Source organism: Chanodichthys erythropterus, chromosome 24 (assembly GCF_024489055.1).
Source record: "Chanodichthys erythropterus isolate Z2021 chromosome 24, ASM2448905v1, whole genome shotgun sequence".
In the NCBI taxonomy this organism is placed as follows: Eukaryota; Metazoa; Chordata; class Actinopteri; order Cypriniformes; family Xenocyprididae; genus Chanodichthys; species Chanodichthys erythropterus.
In genome coordinates, this window is record NC_090244.1 from 19,948,478 (window position 1) to 19,970,689 (window position 22,212).

Consider the following 22,212-nt stretch of genomic DNA (forward strand, 5'->3'; position numbering starts at 1 on the left):
TAAGAGACTTATTACTTAAATGATTGGCTATATTTTTTCAGCATTACGAATAATATGAATATGAAGAATGACAGTACGTATAGTGGTATGATATTACTGAAGGATTAGTCCACTTTTAAATAAAATTTTCCTGATAATTTACTCACCCCCATGACATCCAAGATGTTCATGTCTTTCTTTCTTCAGTCGAAAAGAAATTAAGGTTCTTGATGAAAACATTCCAGGATTATTCTTCTTATAGTGGACTTTAATGGCCTTCAAATGGTTAAAGGTCAAAATTATAGTTTCAGTGCAGCTTCAAAGAGCTTCAAACGATACCAGACGAGGAATAAGGGTCTTATCTAGCGAAATGATCGGTCATTTAAAAAAAAAATGCTTTTTATAAACAAATGATTGCCTTGCACGTGCTTCTGCTTTCCACATTCTTCAAATTGCTTATGCTGTATGTCCTACGCCTTCCCTATTCTATTTACGAAGGCGTAGGACATTCAGCGTAAGCGTTTTGAAGAATGCGGAAAGCAAAAGCACATACAAGGCAATCATTTGTGTTTATAAAGCATATATAGTTGTATTTTTTTTCTAAAATGACTGATCGTTTCACTAGATAAGACCCTTATTCCTCATCTGGTATCGTTTAAAGCCCTTTGAAGCTGCACTGTAAACTATAATTTTGACCTTCAACCATCTGGAGGCCAGTGAAGTCCACTATAAGGAGAATAATCCTTCATTTATTTTTGACTGAAGAAAGAAAGACATGAACATCTTGGATGACATGGGGGTGAGTAAATTATCAGGACAATTTTATTTGAAAGTGAACTAATCCTTTAAAGTGGTTTGATCTCACCAGAAATATGATATAAGGTATTATGTTGAATGATGCACCGTATGATAAATACAGAAAAATAAAGATGTTTTCACATGTAAAGCCATAGAAGAACCATTTTTGGTGCACCTTTCAGTGAAAAATGTTCTTGGTGTGAAGAACATTCTAAAAATCTAAAGAACATTCCCACTAAAGAACCTTGGAACGTCCATGGATATTAAAGGTTCTTCATGGTGCCAATAAAGAACCTGTATTTTTTTTAGAGTGATATTATGATGGCATTGTATAATATTAAAGTCTAGTAGTATTATCTGAAAGTCTGAAGCAGTTTTGAACAAGAGCACTCAGCAGACCCTTGTTTTGTTTCTTTCTTACGCGGTCTCCATCTCTCTCTCGCTGTCTCACACGCACATTCCCGATCAATATAATGTTTGAAACGCATTTCTCACATCTCAATGTCACCCCTGCCATCTCCATATGCTCAGTCATGACTCATGACAGCTGTTGACGTTATTCTACATGACTGATGTGTGTTTGCAGCAGCACGCACTATAGACATTCTCACGGAATGACACGCGCGTATCTAGAATATAGGACACTGTCATGGAAATGCGCGCACCTCAGCGGCCAGTAAGGTGTTTTGATGGATGCGAGGTTATCCCGAAGAACATTTGCCATCCCTCGAACAGAAAACCAATAGAAAAGCGTTTTCTCTACGTAATGAATCCCCTCCTCCTCCGACATAACGGAGCGATGCTGGCGTTCATGCTTCAATCGAATCGCGTCTAATCGAATCGCGGCTTCAGCACGATGGAGACGGAGTCCCTGGCGTGAATTGAAGGGGGAAGCCCTCAGCACAACACAAAATATACACAATGCGCTCCTCCTGTCGCGAATACGATGCCTTTCTCTGGATGGTTGGACTCCTAATATCATCTCGCTGAGCGATGATGCTCGTGTCACGGCTCGCCTTTGCTCAACGTCCGCTTTATTCGCGAAAGAAGCAGCAGAACGGATGCTTGACCACTGCGAAACTGTCTTCACGCATCAAGCCTCTTCTGAATATTGGCAAGGGACACGTTATCATAACCACGAGGGCCAGGGAGACACGATTAAAGTTTCAACGATGTAAATCGAGGTAGGTCAGCCCTTGGAGACGCGCATTTCATCACTGCTTATTCGTGCTTTCATTCTACCAATTATTGGCTTAATAGGTGTTTGCTGTTATGTTGGTAATTGCATCACTAAATCAGCTGTCATGGTGCTGAGGAGATGCTTTTTCACTTCATCCAATATAGCTCCTCTTTAGGCCTGGGAAATAGAAAACATGTCTTCCATTTTCAGATGTAATAGCCTTTATTATAGTGCGCATTAATATTGTGGGGTTTTGGTCAAGTAAGGAAATCTGGGTTGTAGCTTGTCAAAATGACACGAAATGGTTCCATCGCCATGTTGCATGTTTTGCTTTCATGTTGCCTGGATATGTTCCGTCTGATCAAGTTCACTGCTAAACTTGTGATGCTGAACTGATAGTGGCGTACGAACTTTGATTCTGTAGGTCCATTGTAGGTCTTTGGGCACGTGGTCAACACAACAAATCAAAATGAGCATTGATGTGAGACGTGCATGATTCAAATCTGTTAAACTGACCAGTAATTGTTAATTCGTTCTATTTAATGTTTTTAATCTGGAAAACATATAGCCTTCATCATGCACTGCAGGTCTACACAACCTGAACTGCCCTTCAGCTAGTAGAGAATTGAAAAGTAGCGTGCGTTCCGTATTTAAGACATCAAAGAAGCGTTCTGTAATAAACACACAGACATACGGAACGCAGTTTGTCCCGTATTTTGCGTAGACTCATGCCTATCTGAATATATCAAACTGTACAATCATCTCACTTATTCTTCTTTTGAACAATCATTGTTTTGCGAACATAGCCCTTTTTGAGGAAGACTTTAAAGGGTTGGTTAATCAAAAAACTCTTTAATGAATCGTCTTCGGAACACAAATGAAGATCTTTTTGATGAAATTTCAGAGCTTTCTGTCCCTCCATAGACTACGCAACTACTTTCAAGTCCAAGAAAGCTAGTAAAGACATCATTAAAGTAATCCATGTGACTCCGGTGGTTTAACCTCAATTTTATAAAGCGACGCGAGTGCTTTGTTTGCACAAAAACACAATTTACCACTTTATTTACCAAATATTAAATTTCAATGTGCATTCAAATGAATTAATTCAGGCAAAAATAAATTGCTAAATAAAAATTTGGTTCCATCTGCTAACATAAATACATTAACATGAACTAACAATGGACAATACTTCTAAAGCTTTTATTAATCATAGTTGTTAATAATGTGTATTTCATTGTTTACTAATAGACAATTTTATTCAAACTAAAAGTTGTATTTGTTAATATTATTTGATGGGCCTGAGCTAACATGAATGAACAGCACACTGACTGTATTTTTTTTTTACCCCTCAGGTCACTTAAAATGTGCTTTATGTATAAATTAACAAAATTTGTGACCCGTGCTGGCGCAATGAATTCGCAATGAGCAGATTTTCACAATCTGTATTAAAGGATTAGTTCACTTTGAAATGAAAATTAGCCCAAGCTTTACTCACCCTCAAGCCATCCTAGGTGTATATGACTTTCTTCTTTCTGATGAACACAATTGGAGAAATATTAATAAATATACTGACGCATCTAAGCTTTATAATGGCAGTGAACAGGGTTTACGAATTTGAAGCTCAAGAAAGTGCATCCATCCATCATAAACGTACTCCACAAGGCTCTGGGGGGTTAATAAAGGCCTTCTGAAGCGAAGCGATGCATTTGTGTAAAAAATACATTAACATATTTAACAAGTTATGAAGTAAAATATCTAGCTTCCGTATTCAATGTATGAAAAAAGTGTAAAACTCTTGCAGTTCAAAAAGCTTATGCTATGTCCTATGCCTTCCCTATTCAACTTACGGAAAAAGTGTAACTGACGCGACGCCAGTTTAGACTTTCTTTGTAAGTTGAATATGGAAGGCGGTCTGGCGGAAGCTAGATATTTTACTTCATAACTTGTTAAATATGGATATTTTTTACACATGCATCGCTTCGGAGCCGTGTGAAGTACACGTATATGATGGATGGATGCACTTTCTTCAGCTCATACTCGTTGGTCCCGTTCACTGCCATTATAAAGCTTGGATGCGTCAGGATATTTATTAATATATCTCAGATTGTGTTCATCAGAAAGAAGATACACCTAGGATGGCTTGAGGGTGAGTAAATCTTGGGCTAATTTTCCTTTGAAAATGAACTAATGCTTTAAAAAAACCTTCAAAATGATGTATAATTTGTTGGAATCAGAGAACAAATGACTGAGCAACACTTATTTGAAATCGATAGAGTCCGAGTTAAAGTTTTCTGAAGGTTCCCTGGTAATAACACCTAATTTGGCACATACCTCGTCAAAGCCAAATATCTATAGGAAAAATATATTCAACTTTTTTTCAATATTTTTCTTTAATATTTTGAAGTACTGTTATTCTATTTATATGTGTATATCAGGATCGCATGCTGTCTGAGGCGTCTTTGTGAATGCTCTTCGGATCTGCGCGAGTAAGATCGTTTTTTTTACATTAGCATGAATTTGAAAAGCACATTTCATCGGTTCAGACTCTTGCCATCAAAAATTCGCTATGAATATTCACAAAGTTGGAATGCTGCACTTTAAAACGATACCAAACTCGTGCTGGGGGGAAGCGCGAGCAGAGAAAAACTAGACAAAGGAAAGGTGTTCCTCTCAGACAACGAACAAATAAAAGATACTTTTAGATGTTTAATTGCTATTTGAAGAATTGGGATCACTAGACGAGGGCTTAATTGACAAATTTTTGTGAGAACCTCAAATTTGACCAAAAATTACAATTTTGACTTGTTTTGGTTGTAGCTCGAAATTAGCCCCATGTGCTTTCCGACTCATTTTTCCAGCACGGGTCACATTTTATTTAGGACAACAGAATTATTTCAGAATTACCAGGACCAGGTGTCACATACTTTTAAGTCTTACAATAAAACTATTAAACGTTTCTATCATTATTGTTCACAACAAAAAATACAGACCATTGTTGAGTTGACAACATGATTAAAAAATTAAAAAGTAACATATAAAAATAGCTTTGTTTCTATTCACAGAAAAGAATGATCTAATTAAATTAATAAGAAAAGCATGAAAACAGTTCAACCTCTTAATATCTGTAAAAATATGATACTGTAAATCTAGTTTGAAAGACAGGATTCACAAAAAAAAAAAAAAACAGTTATCCGCTTAAAACAAATACAGATTTGGACTTTTGAGAAAATGTTAATCAAATTTAATATTAATGTAAACATTTTAAATGCATATAATCATCTTTTAAGCATTATATAGTGTAATAATGCTTGTTAATGCTTTTTAGAAAGTGTTTTTTCACTAGCATGAGTCGCCAATAGCACCTTTCGCCTAAACCAGAATGCAAAAGCGAACCCTCACATCTTCATCTCTCCTCTACCTCGTCCCACTTCCATCTATTCAGATTTGCTGTCTCACTGACCTGTGTACGGTATGCCTTATTTGGCTTAATATGATTTGTCTTGTGTACTAGTTTCACCTCATCCCCCAGCCTAAGGTAATACCTCTTGTAAAACCGCTAGAGTTTGAGACACCATGCGTTTGTCAAGCAGCCTCAGTAAATGAAGCTTTCATCACAGCGCTTCAGTGATTGAAGCTGGTGTTAACCGAGCGCTACAGACCATTCTGTTTATTGATGCCCGTCCGTACAGAGGTTGACAACTTTATCGCACCTTCGACTCAAAAAAAGGCCAATCGCAGGCAGGAGTTTTGTATACTGCTTAGCCAGCTGAAAATCATGCTGTTTGTACAATAATAACTTTTTTTTTCAAGGCCGAGGTGGTTATTAAATGTGAATGAAACACTATGCACTGAGTTCACACATGCGTACCATATGTAGGACAATAGGAATTGTGGGAATTTAAAGGACTTGCCTTAGCTTCAAGAATATGTCTTGTCCTGATTGTCCTCTTTCAGAAGGGTCAAAGCATCTTCTTTAGCTCTGGTAGCCCTTTTTGTTTATATGAATATTAATTTCCAAAAAATTTTAATTCTGCATTATTTACTTTCCCTCATGTTCTTTCAAACTTGTATGGTGCTATATTTTTTCTGTGGAACACAAAATGTGAATCTTGCATCAGCTCTTTTCACATAGTTAACATGTTTGTTAAGCTCCAAAATTAAAAAATTAAAAACGCACCATAAAAGTAGCCCATATGGCTCATATGCTCTGTCTTCTCTCATATTAAAGCTTTGTGTAATGAAAAGACTGCAATTTAGGTTATGTTATTCACTGAAAATAGCTGAATAATGGATCTAATTTGTGAACAAATCAGTCCGATTCATCGTTCTGTTTGATTTGTGGAATGGTTCATTGAGAAGAATCGAATTTGTTTAATGATTCAGTTCTGAAGTTCGAACCGGATTAGTTAATTAAAGGAACACTCCACTTTTTTTGAAAATAGGCTCATTTTCCAACTCCCCTAGAGTTAAACAGTTGAGTTTTACCATTTTCGAATCCATTCAGCCGATCTCCGGTTCTGGCGGTAGCACTTTTAGCATAGCTTAGCATAGATCATTGAATCTGATTAGACCGTTAGCATCGCGCTTAAAAATGACCAAAGAGTTTTGATATTTTTCCTATTTAAAACTTGACTCTTCTGTAGTTAAATTGTGTACTAAGACAGACAGAAAATGAAAAGTTGCGATTTTCTAGGCTGATATGGCTAGGATCTATACTCTCATTCAGGCGTAATAATCAAGGAACTTTGCTGCCGTATCATGGCTGCAGCAGGCGCAATGATATTACACAGCGTCTCTCACAAACGTCTCCATGGTTGCAAGGCACGTTCCCTGTGCAAGCAGGGGCTCACGGGCGCTGTGTAATATCATTGCACTGCTGCAGCCATGGAACGGCAGCAAAGTTCCTTGATTATTACGCCTGAATAAGAGTATAGTTCCTAGCCATATCGGCCTAGAAAATCACAACTTTTCATTTTCCGTCGGTCTTAGTACACGATTTAACTACAGAAGAGTCAAGTTTTAAATAGGAAAAATATCAAAACTCTTTGGTCATTTTTAAGCGCGATGCTAACGGTCTAATCAGATTCAATGAACTATGCTAAGCTATGCTAAAAGTGGTACCGCCAGAACCGGAGATCGGCTGAATGGATTCGAAAACGGTAAAACTCAACTGTTTAACTCTAGGGGAGTTGGAAAATGAGCTTATTTTCAAAAAAAGTGGCGTGTTCCTTTAAATGTTTTATCAGGCAATTCTTTTCAATTAACTGGACTGAGTGATTCGTTCATGAACTAGACTGATTTGTTCATGATTCGTTCATGTTAACAAATGTCAATGATTCAACATAGCAGTTATCGAATATAAGTTGACATGAAAATTCACCCTATCTACAGTCAAACCGAAAATTATTCAGACAGTTTTGATATTTTTGATGTATTTTTACTAGTTGGTGCAGGACACTATAGTTCATTTATGTAAGTGAGGATAGCAAAATAAAGTAAACTGTGACATATTATACCCAAAAATTCTTCAGTGGACTACCAGTAAAATTAATATAAAGTTTGAACTAAATTTTTCAGACACTTTGAACGGACCAGTGTTATCTGACATAATAATTTCTGGCACAGTAATGAGATCTTGTCATATTATTATTTATTACCATTTTTTAATAAAATGCATTAATGAATGAAATGTTCAAGGTGTCTGAATACATATTGGTTTGAGTGTATATATCTTTTTTCATCTCATTGTGACAATTAATCCATGCATATTTTATTTTTATTTTATTTTTTTACCTCAGAAATGTCATGACCAGATGGTGACACATTCTCTAATGGGGATGTAACGATTCACCCAACCTACGATGTGATACAATTCACTATACAATTTTCTCATGATTTAACAAAATTTAATTTCAGACTAATCATAAATGAAAAACTGTTCTTTAATTATTTCTAAGACAAAATTGCTGCATATTTCTTTGTGAAACTGAAATATCTTGTGTCAAATAACAAGAAAAGTCCCAAAAGTCCAAAAAAGTCCCTCCGATTCAATCTTCTAGTGTTGTTTGGGCTCAGCTCCTGCTGTGGCTGTCTGGTCGAGAGGCTGCAGATATAAGTAAAATCTACAGTGACAGAGGTTTCACATCGTTATAATCGTTATTTGAACCTTATTGTAAAGTGTTACCAAAACTCTGTAGACATTTAGAAAGAGTACAATAAATACAATACCTGCACAAGCACAGCTTTCTCCTTCAGTCTGTGGAATATATCTTTTCTCTAAGGTTAGATGAGGCAGACCCGAATCAACTTTCTATGACAGAAAACAACCTTATCTTTTGCCATGAAAACAGATCTCCGTGGCTCTTGCATTCTTCTGCTATTAGTGTGTATTAACATCATCTTGCGGTATCTGTACCTCAACGCTTTCAATTTTAGTCTTTGTAAATGCCGCCAAACCTGCATTTGAATGAGGATGGGTCGTCCTCATAGACTGTGAAGAAATATGGACCGAGAAAAATGAGGCCGCTGCCAGTCGCCGCATGTTACTCCCAGATAACTGAAAATGGCCAAAGAAGCGGGACGTGGTTGTGCCTGATTATTAAAACCACACCCGCCTAGCTCGACGTGATCATGTTAGCAGGCTAAAGAAGCTATCTATCTATCTAAGATACTATCTAAAAGATTAATAAAGATAACAAGTTATATCATTTGAAAATTATAAAGGTTTACTGTCAATCTACAGTGTCTTTTTTGCAATAAAGATGCTCCAGCATCAGTAATTGTCATTTGCACACCCGACACAAGTTACAACACGAAAAATCAAAGGGACTTACTTAATACCTTTATAATGAAATGGCGATCGTGAGATGAATCCAATCCATGGCACTTGGGTAAAATGTCCATGAGTGTCCATTGAAAAACAAAAAACGGTACTTTTTGTCAACAAAAGCGTTAAATCCATGAAATATTTTTCATATTTATCATCGTTCTTCAAGAAATAATGCAATCTGAGCAGCATTCAAAGTATAACTTTTCAGAATAGTGCGGCAGTTTTAGTTATAATATCCAAGCAGAGCTTTCTGAGTTTTATGTAGTCTTCCTGCTATTGTCGTTGTAGTAAATCTCAGGAACAAAACTTTTAGCCAATGGCAAGATGATCCAACAACGCGTGTCTGTTTATCTTCCACATGCGAGCACATCTACACAGACACACTGTCTCGACCATTAACGCAGCAAGCCATATTATTTTATAATTGTAAAAAATAATCCCGGAAAAATACACAAACACAGCAGAGATGCCAAATTCAGCAGCTGGAATTAGCTGAGGTAACATGACGGCTCACAGACAGCAGTGGCAAACCTGTCATTCAAGTGATTATTCCCTTAATTATGCACAACTTTAAGGCTTAATATAATTTAAACGGATGAGTTATAAAAAAAATTCACCCCCCTCAGAGTTGTCATGAAGGGCAAAATTAGCTGTATTGACCAAAACCACAATTTGATCCAAACTGTAAACATGTTTTTTTTCTGCTGTAAAGTTGGCCGTTTTAACATGGGACTCAATAGCCGCTTTTCCACTGTCGGGCCGGGGCTAACAGCGTGCCGGGCTGGGCCTGTGGCCACAGACCTTAGGCACCGAGGCCAAAATAAAGTTGCGTTTCCGCTGTCGGTCCGCTAGCTCCGCAGCGCTGATCTAAAAACCGCCCTTAAACACACCTCCCTTGATCAAACGTCACACAACCCAACCCATTTCAGCGTTTAGACATTCACCTGACAACGATTAGCTCCGCCTTTCACCTCGACTGCGCCTCAAGCCCCAGCTGGCCCGCTTTGGACCAAGGTTTTCGGCGGGCCGAAAAACCCGTGCCTTTGGCACCGAGGTAGCACCAAAGAGGCTCGATCAAGCCCCGGAAGTGACAGTGGAAACGCGACTACCCCTGGCACACACTAGCACGCCCGCCTTTGGCCCGGCAGTGGAAACGCGGCTATTGAGATTCTGCTCTTTTGGAGCCTGTCCCTAATGGCCAGTCGATGAATTGCAGTTTAAGTCACTTCCGTATTGGCTTCAAGAGAAACTGGGGGAGGTTGCCGCTTACCGCTGCTATGCTTGACGCTTGACTTGCTCGCTGCTCTCACGCCAATAAAGTGGCGTCACAGTAATCAGCTTCAGCGACAGCGCCCCTGCTGTTTAAAATGTGTATCGCGATTCATTTATCATCTCAACCGACTTGAATCGTCACATATTTTCATCAATTTTTAACCGACACGCAGTGCATTGTTACATCCCTGGTCATTCAGACCAATCAATTAGTCTCTGATTATTTACTCCGCCCCTTTCTTACAATTGACTGCAGGCTCGTATTCAGATCTGCCTCCATCCTGTCAACAACCGATGGACAGAACCAAGTCTACCCCCTACATTTTAGGGGAAGATTATCAGTGAATAACAAATTTCGTAGATATATGCTTTCAAAAAACTTGGAATAAAGTGCACAATTCATACAGAGTACTCTAGATGGCACAGGCTGATAGATCCTTAACTCAATCTGCTTGCAATCACATCATTCTTTATAGGGCACAGCTGATTGGTTCCTGCTGTATTGAGCCATTGAGCTCGCTGCTCAAATACTTGGTCAGCATTTGCTGAAGCAGTTGCAGGACACTTTCAGAAACCCTCCCTCTTCCCCAGCTCCACCTGTATAGATCTGCTATGGGTAATTCATGTATGCTATATGCTATATACAGCAGCAGCATGTCTTACTTGCTCACAGCAGTGTGTCGCGTCAGTAGCAAGTGTCACCAGCGTGGCAGATCTATTCCGCTAAGACCAAACATATCAATATGTCACATAAATTACCATTCCAAATACTCAGAGTTGTCATGACAGAAATATTGGTTACTTTTATGGCGCAGTATATCAAATATTCTGCTAAATGGGGTATGAAGCTTTGCTGAATCATGTAGTAGGCTTACAGCTTTAAACGGTTTCTTCGCTTGATTTAAGTCACAGGTCAGACGTAAAACTGTGAAGTTAAGCGAGTATTTGATTTCATAACAGATCCAATATCTCGCTTCATTGATTTTATTGCATAAGCGATAGTTTCGTCCCTCCACAATAACTGAACTAGATGTTCATGCATTCATAAACGCATAGTACGTTTCAGTTTTAGCACGCACAGTAGTTGCTACAAGATATTACAATGTGTGTATAGAGAGTATGTTGATTTTTATCTGCTTTTCTTCTCAGGTCTGGTATGAGTGAAGTCGCCTCCGTCTAGCACAAACTAGAGCTCACGTTTGAGAGAAGTGAAAGACGAAGTCCATTCAGCGTTTGCTGCATATCGCACCATGAGCCAGCCACAGTGAGTGTTCAAACTACATCCTACCTGCTTTATAATGAGTGTGAGGAACGCTGCTGTGTGTATTGTGTGCAGGAGTGTGTTAAATTGTGTTTGTGTGTGTGTGTTTACACTCCAGTAACACTAATTATGTGTTAAGCAATGTATTGTTTAGACTTTTCTCTCCCCCTTTTTTTCCGTTTGAATAGTTTTCGGAGTGTAGATTTGTTTGTGTTGCATTTTTCAGAGTAGTTTTTGCTTTATCTCTTTTTTTTTTTCATTTTTAGGTTGCGTTACATGAGAAACATTTGCAATATAATTCGTCACACAAATCTTTCATACCAAAAATAGGTCAGAAATTCAGTACTATTGTTAAATATTGATCATATATTATATTATTGATAAAATATATTTTCTGTGGAAACTGTAATACATTTTTCAGGATAGTAAATTCACAAGAACAGCATTTATTTTAAATATTTTTTTTCTAAAAGTGTAAAAATCTTTACTCTCACTTTTAATTAATTTAATTAATTTCTTAAAGAAAAATCTTACTGACACAAAACTTGTGAACGGTTGTGTAATTTTTATTAGCTTGTTTATCATGGAAATTTCTAGGGTGAACGTACAATGATTGCTGGACAATTTTCGGGGCACTAGCATCATGAAACTGGAAAAATAACAAATACATCACCAACAGATAGACGTTAAGAAATATCTTTCTTTACAAGGTCAGTCCAGCATATGAACGTTCTTAATTGACTCGTCATCTTCACCGGCAGGAACCGCAGCACATCTCACTCGACATCCATGTGTTTGCTCTGCAGCAGGAGGCGCGTGACATCGTAATTTATAGTCAAACACTGTTCTGCAGTCAGGCGCTCAGCGTGTCCGAAGATTCATGTGGAGAATGCGAGATCCTTTCTGCCCTTTCCACATCCTTCCAGCCCACAACTGTTCCAGGATCAGCAGCACAGGTGCTGACTCGGCTTTCTTAGGTGAAGTCTTCATGGTGCGACTTTTGCGTTGTGTTCTCACTGAGTCAGAATCAGGCCACCTTACCCAATTTAATTTAATGCAAGTGAAAATGGGTCTGTGAGGTGGATGTACAGTCCATTTAGTATATTGTATGTAAAGTGTACACGTGTGTTTTTGTACATTTGGATAGGCACTGAAACTATTATAGCAAACATTCTGACTGCATCTATAACGTGAACTTGTACTCACTACTTTAAAATAAACAGATGATATTTTAATGATATTATACGTTCAGTATCAACCTGTTGACAGCATCTAAAACATAAACCTTTACATATGCATAACTTTAGAGACATACAAACGTTTTGTCATGGGTCATTGACGAATAAGGTTTTTAAAAGTGTAAAAAAAACATAATGGAGATATAATTAATTTTGAAGTTTTATTATTTTATAATCAATTAACACTTATTTTGGCATTTTTTTTTAGAAGATGGACAACATTTGTCATTAAAAAGTCATTCGGTTTAACCAAAATTTCAGTTTTACCGAATTACACTTTTGGTTATACCGAATGGCGATATTTTTAAACAATGCTAACAAACTGATATCCAGCTAGTTAGCTTGACATTAGCATTTTATATTTAGTATAAGTTTTTAAAATATTACAACATTTTCTATGTTTTATAGCGGTTGCACCGAATTACCTGATGGTTCGGGACATTAGTTACTTTGCTTCACGACCATGTGGTCCTTTGCAGGTGTCTGAATGATGTCACATCCTGTCACGATACTGACCAAAATGGTCCCTTTATATTGGTTACTCCGAATGACATCAATGAAATTCATTTTTCCGGACATTTTTTCTCATAACAAATCAAGGACATATAATTTTAATACCATTTTGCACTATGTTTATATATGATGAATATAAAATCATGCCAGAATAAAAAATATATACATTTATTAAATTTTAAGATGTTTTAATCACAAATGAAATCGGCCTTTGGACGGTTAAACCGAATGACCAAATATAAAAAAATTATTAAAACCTTTTTGGATTTAATAAAAGAGATCTAGTTGTACTAAATTTGAAAGAACCCTTTATGCCAAAAAAAAGGTAGGAGAAATGTCTTAAATAATTGCATAATACTTTCATGTTTAACAAGGTTTTTTTTGTGATAAAGTATGTTTACAAGCTGTTTAATTCATAACATTTAATGAATTAAAGCAAAATTAATCATTAAAACTAAATCCATAAAATGATCCCATGATGGGAATGCCTAAAAGATTATATATATGAAGCACCTGACAGAATCATTTAAGGTTCTATAAAGAATGGACTGTTCTTCTATCCATCACAGCCTTGTTTCTGTTTGTGTAAAATTAAATATGGTGAAGAAATATTAAACAAGAATCAGCTTTAAAGGACAACCAATACTAGCACCGGTGAAAGTTTATATATTGTTTTATGAAGAAATGCTCGGTGTGTGGCCCTCACAGGAAGCTCCTGTATTCTGATGGCAGTGGTTTCGGTGTCCAGGGAGAGCAGGAGAGGGAGGTTTGGGAGGTTGGTAGTGAATGCAGAGTGGATTACTTCAGCTGCCGTCTTTGTTCATCAGAGCTGCACTTGTGTACTGTGCATTCAGAGCAAGTCTGAGACACAGGAGTAAGCAGCAGAGAATAACATGATACATTTGACTCAATTACACACCACGGGATAGATTGCAAGTACACCGCAAAACTCCTTATATTAAATCAAACTGCTTTTCCAAAACCACCATGTGGATATTATTTACATATGGAGCATGTGCTGCCGATCTTGTTGTGTGTAATAGATTTAAAAGTGCCCTATTAGGCCATTTTAACATTTGTTAATGTTGTTTTGGCGGACTCCAACAATAGATTTACATTCATCCAAGGTAAAAAAAAAAACAAAACCCTTAAATTTTGTCATAATGTACATTGCAGTGTTTGAGGGTCAAAGTAGATGTTGTTTTCACAAGCATCCAAAGAAGACCATAGGCTGACATTAAGAAAATTTGTTACAAACCTACGTAGGTTTGTGAAGGAAGTAAGACTGGAATTACTGACGACTCGTTTCAGGCAGTTCAGAATCAAATATTTATAATATTTAATAGTGTGGCCACCCTTTTGAACGTGCTGCTTTATTACATTTATTTTTATTGTCAGGGTTTTTTTTTTTTTTTTTTTTTTTGGGTTGGATTTGTCGTGGTTACTATTTTATAACCCTTGCTTTTTGTTTTCCCATCAGAAGATAATATTATAAAAATAATATAATCATATCAGCCTGTGTAGTAATTCTATCATATAACTGCAGTCGAGCAAATTTAACTGAGGTTGTTCCACAGTGACGTTCTACACTCGTGACACAGATGCGCGTCAGTATTTTAGTGTTTTGATCATCATCTATCTAGTCTTGTTGTTTTTGTTGGTGAATGTCCTTTTATTCACCACACAAGGTGTGCACGCACGTGTGTGTGTGAGAGATTGTGTGTGATTGTGCACACGTGCATGCATACTCAAGTGCTCATGATTTCACACACGCATGCTTACATGCTCTCTGACACACCCTGAGGACGCCTTTGTGCTTGAAACAGGTCAGCTAACATTTAGCCTCGACTGTTCTGTCTAATGAGGTCTGTCTTGTTGTTTTGTGCGAAAGCTGATCATTTTCTTGTCATGTCATTCAACGTTTACTACACAATCTATAGTACCATCCAGTCCAACTAACAATTACTATTTCTTTATGATTTAATTTATTTTTAATTTATTTTAAATTAGTTTTGCCATTTGCATCAGCAATTTGAAAAATAAATGAATTAATAAACAGGGTTGCAAATTTATTCTAAATTAAGCGGTCACTCAAAAGGGACAAATTGCTGGTTTATAATTACTGATGAACTTATAATTTCCATAAATTAAAGAAATTATTTTTTTCATAGTATTTTTCTTAAGAAAAATGTTAAGGATATTTTGTATTCCCAAAAATACTTCTAAATGTTCTTATCTCTAAACTTAAGAACACTCTAAAAAGTAATTCAGGGGACCTGTTACCACAGCTTAAATAAATGAATGGTTGCAAGTTAAAACTTCTAATTTATTATTTTAATTAAACCTTTTAAGTTGCAAACATTATTTTGTAGCATTCTATTGACATAATAATGTTGATCTTTACATCAACTTAATATCTTTTGTAGTTTAAACTCAAATGTCTGCATTAATTGGCTTTTTAAAAATTAGGTTGTAGTAACTTATTGAATAACTTAATATCTTCGGAAATTAAGCAGTGGATTTCTAGTTCCCACTAGGGCTGCACTATATATAGCATGCGATTGTCACACGCATTTCGACAGTAAAGCCAGTTCCCTGATTACTGCTAAATCGGCATCACCTGATTTCAAATGGAGCGCCATTTAATAGACAGAGCCGTAGATCACTGACAAGCTACGCAATATCGCGTTCATTATCGCAGATGAATCACCTTCGATAATGAACGCAATATTGCATGGCTTAACAGTGAACTACGGCTCTGTCTATTAAATGCCGCTCCATTTGAAATCAGGTGATGCCGATTTAGCGGTAATCAGGGAACCCGCTTTACTGACGTAATGCGCGTGACAATCGCATGTGATATATCGCCCAGTACTAGTTCCCAGCATGCTTTGTATAGGACTCGATAAAGAGAATAAATGTCGAAATTAAGTGTTTTTTTTTTTTTTTTTGCTAAGGGAATGCCTGTTATTGTTTAAGTTGGTTATGTTTGACATTTAAAAGAGTTTCTGTAATGTTGATGTTTTTGTGGTTACCATTGTGCTGCTTGTAAGCACAGGTGGCCACTGTCCTGCAGAGTTTAGCTCTAACCCTAATTAAACACACCTGATCCAGCTAATCAAAGATGGAGGTTCCATTAAAGCCTTGACAGCCAACTTCCACTGGATAAGTGAAAGCACTTCACCCTGCCTCTGTGCACACAGCTGTTAGGTCTGCATACTTCTCCTCCTTCCTCTCAAAGGCAGACTCCAGGCCGTCTTCCCATGGCACAATCAGTTCAACTATAACAACTGTACTTGTGATAGTGGACCAGAGCACAATGTCTGGCCAGAGGGAGGTTACGGTGATCTGCTGTGGGAACTTCAGCTGGAGATCAATATCAGCTCAGCTCCCAGTTGCCTCTGGGTGACAGCAGGGACTACTCCTTTGTGGTACTGCTTAGTGCCTCACCCACTTTCCTCACAGGTTTTTAGCCTTTGAATCCATCTTCTGGACTGCTAATAAGTTTGAGGGGCCACATCAGACGATGGTACAAGGTGAATTGGTAACACCAAACCTTTAGTTTGCCAGGTAACATGCTTTGGTCAATCTTTTTCAGGCCATCGGAGAGCTGTAAGGTGATGGAAATGGCCATGTGCTTCTCAGATAGGTCTGCTGTGTATAGCCTTCCCAAACTTCTCACTGTTTGATCTATCAGGCATGGGATTTCCTCACCATCCACTGAGAAGGAGATGTTGTCTCTCCTAATTCATTTGCGGATCGAGAGACTACATGACTTGACTGGTTTTATCTTCATCCTGGACCAGTCATGCTTCTGTCTGGAGGAGGGTGGTAACATCATCCATGTAACTTCGTGTAGCCAGAAGTTGCTGATCTGACTGGGATCTGACTCCTTTGACCATCTGTCTTCCACTAATAAGGATAATTTCAGAAGCTACTGTGAAAAGGATGGGGGAGATGGACCTAACCCCATTGCTATCACTTTGTCTAGCCGAAGCCACCCAGTTACAATGTCCATGGATGTATAGCAGACATGGAAGTTATCAAAGTAGACATTCATGAGGCTCCGGATACTTGCGTGGACATGGAAGAAGTCAAGAGCAAAACTGATAAGCTGGTGGGGAACAGAGGCATTAGCGAGATCCAGCCAGACCACTTGGAGGTCTGATTTACTGTACTTGGCTGACTGAATCTGTTCCCAAATCATCGCAGAAAGCTCTATACAGCCCAGAAATCCTGGGACACCAGTCTTCTGGCAACTGGTGTCAATGTAGTTCTTTGCCAGGTGGCTACTGGTCATTTGTTTTGCCATCACTGAACAGAAGATCTTTCCTTCCACATTCAGAAGAGCAATGCCTCTGAACTGGCTGATGTTGTGGGATTCTTTTTCTTTTGGGATGAAGGTGGTAACCGCTTTGTTCCATGCTGGTGGGATAGATTTTGATTTCCAGGCAGCACCCGTCATTTTCCACAACAGCTTCAGGACCATGGGGCAGTTCTTATAGACCTTGTAGGGTATGCCAGTTGGTCCAGCTGCTGAGGCAGGTCTTGCTTGCTCCACAACCTGCTTAATTTCTGACCACTTTGGAGGATTGGTGTCGAACTGCGTGGACTGCTCTGGTGGGCAAGGGACGTGCTCTTGTGGTCCAAGGGGGCTTTCTCTCAAGCTGCCTCTAATCTGAATTTTGATGTAATCCTCCAACTCCTGTTCAGTGTTGTGCAGCTTCCCCTTCTTCTCCTCCAGTAAGCCTCGGGCATACTTAAAAGGTTCAAGGAAGAAGCTTGACCTTGCTTTCTTCTGTATCACCTAATCATCTCTGCTTACCTCAGGTTTGTGAGTCTAGCTCTAATCTGACCCCACAGGTTCTTCAAACCCCCTTTCTCGTGGTCCATGGCCTTCCTCCATGCCCCGCCACCCCTGGTGCAGTCTTCCCTGGCGGCTCTCCAGACTTTCCTGGAAGTCAACTGCACTGTTCGCAGTATTCACTGGTAATCAAGAGTAACTAGTTGTAAGCACAGGTAGGAATACCTGCAAGGCATTTCTGCCAGCCGCACCTCCGATAGTGCCATAAATACATGAAGGTAAACACTACATTGACTCTATAAGCAATGACTGCGCTAATGCCAGTGACAAGTTATATCTTACTTGTTCATTAAATAAACATGTTAAATAAGTTATGTTAATATGTGCTACGATAGATGTCGATTTGAACTGAAATAGATAAGAAATAATATTAATTGGTTCCAGTGCTACAACTACATTCCTCTAACTCAATGTAGCTTGTTGGTTGAACATAAATTCACTCAAAGTTGTCAAAACTCAAAATTGCCATTTGGTGTCTTTTAACATGAAGTACTTTTCACTCTATATTCATTTTATATTACATGATATCTTATCAAACACATCTAATATTTCATACAAAACATAGGATTTGTGCCACCTAATGTTTTAAAAAACAAGTAGTGGGACCCTGTTTGTGTACAGTACCTTATGCTTTTCATTTCTCCTAGCTTTGGTAGATGGTCTTTAATGGCTCTGCATAAAAGGGGTCATGCAAACATGGTGACTTACACCACCAGATCAAAATATTCCTCAAAATATTTTTCTGGGCCCACAATGTGCTGACACTTTTTCACCATCCTCTGTTTATTAATACACTATAGTCGTGTTCTTATTTAACCTCAAAATACTGTTCACTGTCACACAAGTCTCTATGTAATGGCTTTGGCTGAAGGATGAAGTGAATTTTCCAGCACACCCTCAGAAATGATTACATCAAGGCCGACCTATGTTAAATGCTAGGTTGGGACATGGGAATCTCACTGCTAGTGACAGAACATCCTGCTGAATAACACAAACTGAAGGGATGCCGGATGAATGCTGGTTGCAGCATCTGGCTGTGAAGGTCGAACAGATGTTACTGGGAAATCAGTTGACACCCCTCTTGTACCTCAACAGCTCCTACATATGCAGTTTTACTACCTTATTTCTAGGCCTATTTGTAGACATTAAAGAGGTCTTGATTTTGTTTTTGGAGTCTACGATAGGTTTTCATGCTTGAATGTTCAAAAAACATTATTTTTCAGATAGTTGACATTGTTGCAGCACCTCTCATCCCAGTCTGTCAGTAATGTTTTGTTTAGTTCCTGTCTCTGTGAAGCCCCTCCTTCTGACTGGTTAGCTGGACTGGTGTGTTGTGATTGGTCAGTGTGTTTGGGAAATATCCCGCCCCTTGCAAGTTTCAACACAATTAGGGATGTGCAGCTTTTCATTTACATTTTTTATTTCGAGTACTGATAGGTTTCAAAAACGATTACTCAAGTACTTGAGGGACAGGGGCATGTCTGTCATGGCAATATTGGAAATATTTTAATTAAAACGCTATTATGAAAATGAATGTTGACAAATAAAAAATGTAATTTATTAAAATATAAAAATATGACTAGAAAAATAAATGCTAAATTATCAATAATGCATCAGTGTTTTCGAAAACGAAACATCTAAAAGGAATAGTTGAATGAGGTGAAGCTAAAGCAGGGGCATTTCCTCTGAGGAGGCAAGGGGGGCAGTGCCTCCAAAAAAAAAAAAAAAGACGAAAATAATCAATATTGCAAAAATAAAACAATGCAAATATTACAAAATGTGACATTTAAAAGTGTATGGGGCCTATCATACACCCGGCGCAATGCGACGCAAGTGTTTTATTTTTTCTTTCTTTTTCATGTCCAGCAAATGCACTCGCACTGTTCGTTCTAGTCTGAAAACAAGGTGTGTTCAGGCGCATTGTTGGCGTGTTGCTATTTTGAGGCAACTAAAAACAACTGCGCCATTGACCAACAAAACCTGGTCTAAAGTCAATGGCACAGTATTTTTTATTTTATTCAAACGGTGCGTTAGTAATATGCACCTATAGGCGGGTGCACAACGCACGTACAATCTGCTTGTTACACGCATAGGGACGAGCAGCAGCACACAAACATAATAAATATTAAAAATAAAAGGATTACAATGTAAAAGATTATTATTGTGTGCATAAAGATAAAAATGCATACATGTCATAATGGATAGTCATTGCATAATGGATAGTCATTCAATTACCTATATGCAGTAATGATGAATGAAATTGGCTAATTATTCGACCAATAACCAAAAATTTAGGTGGGGAGGAGTTTCACTATGATTGGATATGATCAGTTATGATTGGATATGATTGGTTTGTGCGTTAAATCCCGCTATCTAATGAAAGATTAATTAAAAAGTAAATAAACAACTGTCACTTAGATATCACTGCTTTGTCACGTCAAAATCAAACTTGAAATGGCCTGAGAACATGATGACTGTTGGGGGTTTTAGTGACTTTATGAAATGTATAATAAATAGAAAATTACTTAGTGTAAACATACCAAGCTGAATTGTATTTAGACTCTCTTCTTATGTAATGTTTATTTAATCAGGAAAATTAAGTGAAACAGGGACATGAATGTACATTTGACTTTGTCTCCTCATTTTAAAACACCACCACACACCACTGAGCTTAAGAGTGAATGAACACCAGTAACCTGAAGCCCGTTCTATATGACATCCTTTACAAGTTTAATTAGATAGATGCACAACATAAATTAAACATTACAACTTGTATCTGCACAAAAGGATGCAAATGCAAGTGAATTTGAATTAAGTGCTAGCCAGAAAGTGTTACTCCCATTGTGGATGTGCTCTTCCCGTAACAACATGCTGAAACACGGGCAGTTAAATAATTCTAGTTATAATATTATGTATTTTGCAGATTTGCACTGCACATCTTGCACTTAATTGTATTTTCATCTACTTTAGCACGTGATTCCAGACAATCAGACCTTAGGTACCACCCAAAATGCTGCAATAACTAATGAAAAAAAAAGAAGAAAAATTTATAGTCACAGCGATCATTGTTTTCACGATCAGTCACCTGTCACGCCCAAGTAGTACTCGTGTACTCGTGCACATCCACTAACTCAACCAGGCCGCAACTTTTTTTTTTTTTTTTTTTGCATAAGCCTTGGGCGGGAATTATTTAAATGAGAAATATTGTGATGTGTTCATACCTTAAAGAAACTGTTCAGAAACTGCGCACTGATCAAGAGAGTAACTCTTTGGAGTGACGTTGCACACCTTTTTCATGCTCAAACAGCAACATTACACACTAAAGAAAGTTGAACATGTAAAAAATTAAGTTATGTGGGCCTATCTAACTGACTTCTCGCATATATCATCAATTGTTTGTATAGCACAGTTTGTTTTCTGCCCAATCAATATTGTCCTCTGCAAACTGTGCTAGCGAGTTCAGATCTGTTGTAAAGATGATATCTCCTGTGTGATTTGCAGTGTGTTTAGTGTCTACAGATGCCCACCAAGGGACGTGTTATGATGACTTTAGTGCATCCCATGCTGAAACAGCATTTTATTGTGTTATAACATCACAGATTCTCATAACTCACTCAAATCTGTATCAAAGGAACTTGATATAAAAGAGAAACCAGAGATATTTATTATTTAAGCTTTCTTTTCTCCACCTAATTCCTTATTTACAAGTACAAAATTAATCCGTTGACTGTCTGCTAAAATTCCTAATAAAAAATATTTAAAATTTAGCAATTAAATTTGTTTGCATTCAAATATTTTAATGTATTAAATAAAACAATTAGATATTTTGAATAACAATAAGTAATTTAAATATTTATGTCTATATAAACATTGGTAAAGTGTACTGTAAATACACTTTGCATTTGTATTGTTGTTAAAGGGTTCGTTCACCCAAAACTTCAAATTCTGTCAATTATAAATGAATCACTCACCCTCATGTCATTCCACACCTGTAATCTTCAGAACACAAATAAAATCTGATGGCTCAGTGAGGCCTCCATTGACAGCAAGATAATTAACACTTTCAAGGCCCAGAAAGTTACTAAAGACATATTTAAAACGGCTCATGTGACTACAGTGGTTCAACCTTAATGTTATGAAGAGATGAGAATATTTTTTGTGTGCCAAAAAAAAAATAATGACAACAATATTTAGTGAAGGGTACGGAAGATGATTAGGGCCAAGCAATAATTAAAAAATAAAATCATCTCGAGATTAAAGTTGTTACATTTTGAGAAA

The 22,212-nt window shown here is 37.6% G+C and overlaps 1 protein-coding gene across 1 annotated transcript in view; it reads left to right on the forward strand.

Moving 5' to 3' along the window:
* Positions 1 to 1,927: 1,927 nt before the first annotated feature.
* tmem266 (transmembrane protein 266) overlaps positions 1,928 to 22,212 on the forward strand; it is a 96,060-nt gene continuing 75,775 nt past the window's right edge. The window contains exons 1-2 of the mRNA XM_067379796.1: positions 1,928 to 1,961; positions 11,208 to 11,322. Of these exons, the coding sequence (XP_067235897.1) occupies positions 11,309 to 11,322 (14 nt within the window). The 5' untranslated portion in view covers positions 1,928 to 1,961; positions 11,208 to 11,308. The remainder of the gene's footprint in view (positions 1,962 to 11,207; positions 11,323 to 22,212) is intronic.